This window comes from Juglans regia, chromosome 10 (genome assembly GCF_001411555.2).
Source record: "Juglans regia cultivar Chandler chromosome 10, Walnut 2.0, whole genome shotgun sequence".
Classification (NCBI taxonomy): domain Eukaryota; kingdom Viridiplantae; phylum Streptophyta; class Magnoliopsida; order Fagales; family Juglandaceae; genus Juglans; species Juglans regia.
In genome coordinates, this window is record NC_049910.1 from 15,566,782 (window position 1) to 15,577,050 (window position 10,269).

Genomic DNA, 10,269 nt, shown 5'->3' on the forward strand with positions numbered 1-10,269 from the left:
CTTTTCTTAACACAAGGAAAAAAATTCTTATGTTCCACCCACAATTGTTGAAACCGAAAAGGAGAAGGTCCATATCTTTGCGAATTTTGGTCACACGACACTACCATCGGAGCATGGTCTGACGTATTTCGCCCCAATTATCTCAACCATGTTCGAGGAAGCAACTCTAATAACTTGGTATTGACAAAGTCTCTGTCGAGGCATGCCCAACTCCTAGCTAAACCTTCTTTCCCATTGCACTAAGATAGATTATTTCCCCAAAAGGTAATTTCCAGCAGTCCACAACCATTTATCCAAGCATTATATTCCTACATCGCTATCCTCGGACGGGGGAGACCCCCCTACATTCTTCATTACTTTTGATAATATTAAAGTCCCCTAGGATCATCCATGGGACTTGATCTTTCCAGCCTTCAGTTGATTAGAGCTACCCTTCTCCAAGCATAAATTCCTTATCAAACTTCCCATGTTACTGTCATCAACAAAAGTCTCTACCAATGCAACAACCTTGGGCTTAAATTTCTTTATCATCTTCTTCAACCTTCCCCTTGAAGAGCCCAGACCTCTGATGTTCCAGAACAAAATGGGGCTTATCATAGATTAAGTTTTAGAGGCCGAGTGATGACCCGTTTGGTGCTCTTTGAAGTTCCCATTCCACTTTTGCCATTTTTATTATTGGAACCACTCTGGTCTTCCTCAGATTGGTAGTCTTTTTCTCTTCCTATTACCACATTCACCCTATCCTCTTCCTGCTCAGACCTGGATTTATATTCCTCAGTTTCGCCGAGATGCGTTTCTTGCCCCCATTCATCCATAGGAACGTCTTTGACTAGCACTACATTTTACAACCATGTTTCATTTCCTTTCTCTCGGTCCCCTGTTTGCAACTCACTATCCCACTACTTCATACTATCTGGAACAAACTCCTGCTCTTCCATCTCCCCATCAGAAATGTTTTCCTTGTTTACTGGGGAGTTCAAGCTGCCAAACTCCTGAATAACAATCTCTTTGTCCCTTACTTCTCTCACCTGACTTTTCCTTGTCTCTTTTTGCACTTCCTTTTCCGTCAGCCTTTCCTCTCCTTGCTCCTGCACTTTGTCATTCTTCGCAACATCCTGGTCCTCTGTTATTTTCACTCCACCAGCTGCATTTGGACATCTTATCACTTCACAGTAAACCATTTTATTTTTTTTCCTTCTCAGTTTTCTGGATATCACTAATGTTTTTCCCTCTTGTACATGTTGTTTTGTTGTGCCCCTGCAACTTGCAACTTGAGCAGAAAGTCGGCAATGTCTCGAAAACGACGTCCTGTTTGAAACTAGAACTAGGTGTGCCAATCCAGAATGAATCCAAATGCTGTTTAGAGGCATCCATCTCTAAACAAACTCGAGCTCCGTCCGTTCTCGTCGTACAACGAGTGGAGTTATCAGATCGTATGAACTTCCCAAGCGGTGCCGTCAGTATTTTGAGGATGGAATTGTGATAGAAATTTGGAGGGAGACCTGGGAGCATCACCCAAACCGGAACAATAGGAGTTTCCTCTTCTTTCGTAAATCCCGGTGTCCAATGGAAAACTCTATACGAAACACCATTTATCTCGCTGGCTTCTCGGGAGAACGCCTTGTTGAAATCTTCTTCCGATGTTAGGCGGATGAAAACGTTATGGTTTTTGCTCATGGAGGAGACTACCGCATTTCCCATTAATCCCCATCTCACACGAATAAACATCCTTATGGCATCTAGAGAATGTCTCTGCTTGAGGAACTTCAAAACCAGAGAGTATCTGAAAGGTTCTGCCGATAACACCATTTCTTCCTTGGAGAACATGAAACACACCTGGCCTTCTATCATATTTGGAGACCTCATTGGAAGATTTACTTCCGGAATAGGTTGCGGAACAGTCATGACCAGGTCCACGAAAGACCTGGCCTTCGTTGCTGGCATGGGACCACCAGGCGAGGCCAAGGCACGAGAAACCTAGTACGAGGAACCCTAAAAAAATTCTTTCTTTTGTCTATATTCTCTGATTTTTTAAGAAGCACAGAGTGATTGGACGGAAAAAAGAGGAAGGACTATAGAGGAGATTTCCAAAGCGTACGGGAGTGCGTGGGAAGAATCTTAAAAGAACACTTCGACAAATAGCTGGGCTATAGAGAATGAAGCAGTTGTAACGCTATGTTAAACACAGACAGCTACGAGATCACAGTGTAGGCTCGTGCTGGGTGATGGGAAAAAGAAGTGGAAAATTCTATTTGCTTCCTAGGCAAGATACTTCCTGCCTAAGGCTTCATTGCTATGATTATCATTATTATTATTTAGAAATTACCCACACGAAGATGACCGAGTAGAAATCACGAAAAATATCTACCTTCGAAATCAATGGCTGCTTACGAACTCAACCACTTGAAGAGAGTGTTAAGAAATGCAAGAGAGTTTGAAGAATGATATATTTTCATGTTTTTTTCTCAATGAGATTTCTACATATATATATATATATATATAGATGAATTTCCTAACACTACCTAATACCTAACATTATTTGATAGCCTACATTTGGTAGCCTACAATATTTGACACAAACATTGTGGCTCAACTTTTTTGATCAACTCATGCCAACACTCCCCCTCAAGTTGATGCATACAGGTCTTTGACGCGCAACTTGTTAAGTGAGTTGTAAAAATCTTTGCTTGATACAGCCTTTGTGAGTATGTCTGCTAACTGGTCTTTGGACTTAACAATAGGGAATTGAATTATCTTGGCTTCGAGATTATTTTGTTTGATGAAATGTCGATCTACCTCTACATGTTTCGTTCGATCATGCTGGACTGGGTTGTGAGAGATATCAATAGTAGCCTTATTGTCTAAAAACAAATTCATCTAAGCCAGATAAGCGCATAAAGACCCTTGGCCATTCTCGAAACTCAGCTTTAGCACTCAATAAGACCACCACTTTTTGCTTCTTACTTCTCCATGTAACAAGGTTCCCGCCAACAAACATGAAGTAACCCGAAGTCGACTTTCTATCTGAGATATTCCCTGCCCAATCTGCATCTGTAAAGCCGTCAACCCTTAGATGATTATTCTTTGAAAACATAAATCCTTTTTCTAGGAGAGAACTTTATATATCGAAGAATCGGGATCACTGCATCCATGTGATCTTTACTAGAACAGTGCATAAACTGACTCACTACACTTAAAACATAAGCAATATCTGGGCAAGTATGTGAGAGATAAATGAGCTTACCAGCCAATCTCTAGTATCTTTTGTTATCCATCGACACATGGTCTGGATATTCTCCAAGCTTGTGGTTTTGAACAATTGGAGTGTCTGTAGGCTTACACTCTAGCAATCCCACCTCTGATAATAGGTCTAGTACATATTTTCATTAGGAAAGAAATATACCTTGTTTTGATCTAGCAACTTCAATTCCCAGAAAATATTTAAGTCCTCCTAGATTCTTCATCTCAAGTTCAGTTGCCAATTGCTTTTGGAGCTTCAATATTTCTTCTGTGTCATCCCCTATAATAATCATGTCATCTACATAGATTATCAACGTTGTTACCTTGCCCCGTTGATGCTTTAGGAATAGTATATGATCTGAGTTGCTTTGTTAGAAGCCATATTTCTTCATTGACAAGCTAAATCACCCACACCATACTCGAGGTGATTGCTTCAATCCTTACAGTGCTCGTTGTAGTTTGCACACCACCTGGGTCCTTGAAGTTGCTGTGTAGCCTAGTGGAACATCCATGTAGACTTCTTCTTCGAGGTTGCCATGGAGGAAGGCATTCTTCACATCAAACTAGTGCTACGGCCAATCGAGGTTTGTTGCAAGAGATAACAAAACTCTCACTGTGTTCAACTTGGCCACTGGTGAGAAAGTTTCCTGATAGTCTCCACCATATGTCTACGTATAGCCCTTTGCAACAAGCCTCGCTTTGTATTGTTCAATAAATCCATTTGCCTTGTGTTTGATGGAGAACACCAATTTACACCCCACCGTCTTCTTTCCCTTAGGTAATAGAACAAGAGTCCATGTTTCATTCTTCAACAGTGCCTCCATTTCTTCCTTTATAGCTTGAGTCCACTTTGGATCTGTTAAGGCTTCCTGAACACCAGTGGGAACATGACAATGCGAAAGTTCATGTACAAATGTCTTAACAGGTTTAGATAGCCTCTATGTGGACATATAGTTGGCAAGTGGATACTTCGTCCTCCATTCCTCAATATTTGGAGAATATCTACTTGGTGGCTTGCCACGATTATGCCTGAAAGGTAAAGTATGGCCATCAAATTTATTCATATCATTAGTATTTGGAGGTGTAGTAGAAGAGCTTACCTTAAGAATATTCTCAGGAGATGGGTCTTTATGTATTGAAGAGTGGGGAAATTCTATTTTAGCTTGGGGAAATTCTTTTTCAGCTTCAAAAGGCGTAGGTGCCACTCTTGGAGTTATATCAACATCAACTTCTAAGGACATCGCCCCTGTGTCATTAAAGACCGGCCAGTCAAACCTCAACCAATTCGGCTCTTCGTTTTGTATCTCCCCCTAAAGAGAAGAATTGGATACTGAAGGGGAAAGAAAGTGTCAGATTCCAAAAAAGTAACATCCATAGTCACATAGGTGCATTTGGTAGTCGGATCATAACACCGGTACCTTTTTTTATGTACGACGTATCCCAAGAAAAGGCAGCAGATAGTTTTGTTCGTTGGTTCTTATGAAGATGCACAAAAGCAACACATCCAAAAATCCAGGGAGAAATCATTAATATTGTGGGTAAGGACACATAAGTAGAAAGAACCTGTAATGGGTTTTTAAAATTTAAGACTTTGGAAGGCATATGATTGAGGAGATGCACGGTAGTGGAAATTGCATTGGCCCAATACCGGTTGGGCATGTGAGCTCCAAGTAAGAGAGCACGTGCAGTTTCAAGAATATGCCAGTTCTTCCTCTCAGCAACACCATTTTGCTAAGGAGTCTGTGAGCAAAGAGGTTTCGTGAATAAGTCCATGATGTTGGAAATATTCTTGAAACCGTTGGTTAACATACTCACCACCATTATCAAATCTGAGAATCTGAATTTTAGCGAAAAATAGAGTCTAAACCATTACATGAAAGGATTGAAACACACTTAGTACTTCATCTTTATGCTTCAGCGAGTATAGCCAAGTCATGCGGGTATAATCATCAACAAATATCACAAACCAACGGATACTAGATGTAGTAAAAACTGGGGAAAGACCCCACACATCAGAATGAATTAACGCAAATACAACATCTCTTTTAGTGATGTTCAAGGGGTAAGTAGCTCTATGACTTTTAGCTAAAATGCAGTCATCACATTTAAAGTCAACCATCGGTATATGTGAAAACAAATCAGGAAATAAATGGTTCATATACCGAAACGACGATGCCACAACCAAATATGTTGGTCATTTATACCATTCGGACAATGCATGTGATGTGCCCGCCCCATGTTGAAATCATCCATGTAGTATAATCCCCTCGCTTAGTACCACACCCAATGATCTCCTCGGTGAGAATATCCTGAAGAAGACAAAAAGTGGGATAAAAGAGCACAACACAATTCAGATCCGTGGTAACTTGAATGACAGAGAGCAATTTATGGGAAAGAGAAGGAACAAGTAAAGTAATAGATAATGAGAGAGAAGGTGACAGGGTCACAGTGCCAGCCCCGATTACTGAAGAGGTAACCCCATTGGCATTTGCAATACTTGTTCTTCGTGGTGGGGAGGTCTATGAGAAGTTGGTACTATCAAATGTCATGTGGTGAGTGGCACCGGAGTCAAGTATCCAAGCACCACTATCTACATCTCTATCAGAACTAAGGAGGACATTGCCATAGGTACTTGGTTTAGAGGGAGAAGAAATTTCCTGGGAAAGCTCGACAGGTGGTGTGAGAGAGAGATGTGGATCTGCAAGAGCCACTACAGCTTTACCCACTCCCCCATCATTTTTGGCAACGTCCCCGTTAATATATCCCAACTTGTCTTTGCCGGAGATGTACATCTCAACAACTTGGGACCAGAGAGCATAGTTGGTACTGATCAGAGGAGCGGAAGCTTCAGTGGTCTGGGTCGTTGTCTGAATTTTGGTCAAAGCTTCAGCCATTCGGGTAGTCAATTATGTGAGAACAAATTCTGGTTCATTGGATTTATCTCTGTCACCGATGTCTGCCATAGAGAATGACGAGAGACAAGAAAAAAAAATGGTCAAGAGAAGATGATAATAGAGGGTCTAAGATCTGCTTTATCTAATACCATGTTAAGAAATGCAAGAGAGTTTGAAGAATGATATATTTTCATGTTTTTTCTCAATGAGTTTGCTACATAGATATAGACGAATTTCCTAACACTACCTAATACCTAACAATATTTGGTAGCCTACAATATTTGACACAAACATTGTGGCTCAACTTATTTGATCAACTCATGCCAATAGAGAGAACATGCTCAAGTTGCCAAAGACCACACCAGTTCCAAAATGAGTTGTCAAAGAAGAGCTCGAAGACTACCAGAGCACCAATGAAAGAGAAGTGGGAATCGAAAATGCACTCTGTTTTGTTCTGTTTTTGGTTTTTTTTTTTTATTTTAATACCAGTTGATAGCCGATTGCACGACAACTGTAGCCGGCGACTGTACATAGCAGAAGTGACCCAAAAAACAAACGTAGATATCCATTGTTTTGAAATGGAGTTTAGCCAATGCTAAAAATACTAACAATTAGTTATATATCCTATAAATCTGAAACAAGAAGAAGGCTACCATTCAGGCGATGAAACTGCATCTAAATAAATATATTTCCAAAACCCATAGCTTATTGCTTCAAATGTTTTATATTCACTTTTTTCCTCTTTCATATTTTAAAATATAGGACACACAAACATCATAATAAGGCAGATCTTTTCCTAAAGATCCCATGCCACTTGGTGATCAATTACAGATCAAATACATACATATGTTTGTCACTATATATTGAAACAAAACATCACCTGAATGATAAACCTTGAAGGTCACACTGAATGATAAACTTTGACACGTACGTCACCATCCTAAATATTTTACATTCAAGATGATTTTCTGAGGATCCAAGCGCCACTTTCTGACTTAGGTAACGCTTTGATGATTTTCTGATGATTGCTACCATCTCTGTGACTCAGATGAAGATCAGTACTCGGCTCTAGAGACATGCCTAGCTAGAGTCTAGGATGTGGTTAGAGATTTGGGCGAGTAATAGTGTGTATCTTTTATTTTTATTTTTTTATTTTTTGTGTGGACAATATTTTACATTTTGTAAAATTAACTTAATATTTATGAATCTTCTTTTTCTTTTCTAAATTAATTATTGATTTCTATTATATATATGTATTTAACTGCAATTTTTTTTATATAAATTAAATATTTCTCCATAATTAAGGTATTGTGTTGTCATAAAAAATTGTAAAAATTATGTCTTCGTTCGAACATAATGTATAAGCATTCAAATGTTTTTCCATTCCTGCCAAATATTTCTGCAATAAATTGATTTCTATTCGAAACTTTTATTTTACATTTGAACAACGATTAACCTGGATGTTCGAACATTGTAAAAATTTGTTCAAATGGCAAGCCAATGCTTTGCTAAATTTAGTGACTTAACCTGCCAATTCCTTGTTCAATCCTATATAATATCCATTCGAAAGTTTATTTTATTATGTTCAAAAAGATTTCTACAATTAATTTTCGTTCGATCTCTTTATTTTACGCTCAAACAGCGATTAACCTTGACGTTCGAACGGAGTAGTAAGTTGTTTGAATGGTAAGTCAATGTCCTGCTAAATTTAGTCACTTAACACACTAATTTCTAATTCGACCATATATAATATCATTTCAAATATTTATTTTATTACGATCGAATGTTTTAGTAAATGTTCGGACGGATATACACTACAAAAATATACTGACTAAAAGTCTCAAACCCAAATTTTGGATGCCCTCCTAGATGGAGGATGTGTAGAAAATGTTTAATTGAAATGCATATATCACGTAATGCATGCAGAGAGGCTAATCCACTGAAAGATAATACGTACATCATTCTGAATCCAGGCTCACTCTTGGTTGTCAAGGAGACAAAGGAACCCAATGGTGCCACTCATATATAGTGCTCAATCTCTTTGAATCCCCTTTTTTCTTTTTGTCTTTTTTTTTTTGGCTTTTATTAATTATCCATCCTAAAGACTGTTGGAGATCATTTGTTGTAATGCCCATCCTGGTGGCCTAAGGTAGGTAAGGGGCTTAATGGTTGTGCTCTGCTCCTAGTTTCCTAGACAAGGAATCCCCGTGAGGTTTGGGCATAATCAGAAAGTCCATCAACCTGATTTATTTTCTCTACTGCTGGATATAATCAAAAAGTCTGTTCTTGCATTAAATTTTGGTGCTGCAACGATTTATCAGTTCTTCTATGCACAGTCGTCTCGTGCAGACGTTGTGCAGTCGGCTGACGTGGTATCATGCCACGTCAGCTGATAATAATAATTAAAAAAAAAAAATCGAATACGAATACGAAAACAAAGACTAAACTCATTTCATTTCCCGCTTTTGAGACCAAAACAGCGCGAGATTTCATCGTCCATCCAGAAATGAAGACTCTGCCGACGAGTGCTCCGTCCCCGACAGTGGTGACCTCTCCGCCATCGCCTTCCCCTGTTTCTCCTGAGGCTTCGGCGACCCGGCCTCCTGCGTCAATTGCTGCTACACCTTCGGAAGCTCCATCTAATTGCATGGCCAGTGAAGAGCTCAAATCAATTCAATTCAAGCTCACATTTACACCACCCCATCACGAAAGGCAGCAAAATAAACGAAAGAAAACACAGCCACCCGCAATTTAGAAAACTACTTTTCTGTTCGAAATAAACATCACGAAAATTAAAAACCCAACTTTTCTCGTTTTCTTTCTTCAAGTTGCTGACTTTTGCTCTAGCGATTTCCCCGCACTTGTATTTATAGATCAAGAAGCAAACACAAGCACCCAAATCCTTCACGATCCGGTGGGCTACGTCTCTTGAACTATTTCAACTCCTTTCTTTTCCACCAACGATTAATTCCCAACCCCATCAACAACAACAATAAACTCCCCCATCCATAGATTTGATTGGCTTAATCTTGAAATGGAGTGAAATTAGAGAACACAAAGCAAAGGATGCCGAAGACAAATAATGTTGCCAAAAAATTACCACATAAAAGTGTCGAAAATACCAGACCAATAAAAAAGATTTGCTTAAGCAAGTAGCGGCTATATGAGAATCTGAGATGCCGAGATGCCGAAACGTGAACAGAGGCTGCCAAAATTTATCACACCAGGAACAGAAAGTGCCGACAGCACCAACCCAGAAAACAGGGACCGGAAACAAAGAGCTTGGACGTTGGGTTCAAACAACCCAGAGGATGCCGACAGAGGGGTGCCGAGATGCCCAGCCCAGAAATTTCAAGATGCCGAAACGTGAACAGAGGCTGCCAAAATTTATCACACCAGGAACTGTAAGTGCCGACAGCACCAACCCAAAAAACAGGGACCCAAAACAAGGAGCTTGGACGTTGGGTTCAAACAATCCAGAGGATGCCGACAGAGGGGGAAGTGCGGCGTGATTTTAGTTTTTAAACGAAACGATGCGTTTTATTTTTTCTCCACATCAGCAGCCGTTTGTGCGCCGTTTACGTGAGGCGACTGCATTCAGCATTTTACTATAACTTTTGATGAGCAGGTGGTGTCCATTATGTTTTTTCTGTCCTAGTAGCCTTGCTAAACTTAATCTAATGACAATTTTTGTGATCGGGATACCGTATTTCTAGTAATTTCATTTGTCATTAAAAAGTTGACGACATCAGTTGACCTATCTACATGATGGATTTAATTGGTATGTATTGCTGCTATCAGTTCACCTGTATGGCTGTATCAATTTCCTTGCTATCAGCATTTTTCGTAGACAGGAAAGCAGGTGGCTTCGTACCCTTTGTGCAAGGGTAGGGGGTTTAAGCAGCAAGCAAGAGTTACAGTTTTAAGTACTTAACCTAATTGTGAAGGTGTTGGGGTGCTTCCTCTATGCAACTATTAGCTGCCTGGCTTTTTACTAGTTATAGGAATTCCTTTCTATAGGACTAAATTTTGTTACCAGATGCCCTTGGGATTAAATTTTGTTTTTGATAAATTCTAATCCGTATTTGCTTTCATGTTAACGGCAAAAGAGAGTCTATAGACTGTGATAGTAATA

The 10,269-nt window shown here is 39.6% G+C and overlaps 2 protein-coding genes across 2 annotated transcripts; both read right to left on the reverse strand.

Annotated features, from left to right (window-relative positions):
* Nucleotides 1-899: 899 nt before the first annotated feature.
* Nucleotides 900-1,944, reverse strand: LOC109007959. Its single transcript, XM_018987877.2, has 2 exons — nucleotides 1,239-1,944; nucleotides 900-1,144 (listed from the first exon to the last, which is right to left on the reverse strand). The coding sequence occupies exons 1-2, from the start codon at nucleotides 1,942-1,944 to the stop codon at nucleotides 900-902; spliced, it is 951 nt and encodes a 316-aa protein (XP_018843422.2).
* A 910-nt stretch (nucleotides 1,945-2,854) lies between these two features.
* Nucleotides 2,855-3,533, reverse strand: LOC109018471. The gene is made up of 2 exons (XM_019000631.2): nucleotides 3,404-3,533; nucleotides 2,855-3,051 (listed from the first exon to the last, which is right to left on the reverse strand). Exons 1-2 carry the CDS (start codon nucleotides 3,531-3,533, stop codon nucleotides 2,855-2,857), a joined length of 327 nt encoding a protein of 108 aa, XP_018856176.2.
* Between the last annotated feature and the right edge of the window lie 6,736 nt (nucleotides 3,534-10,269).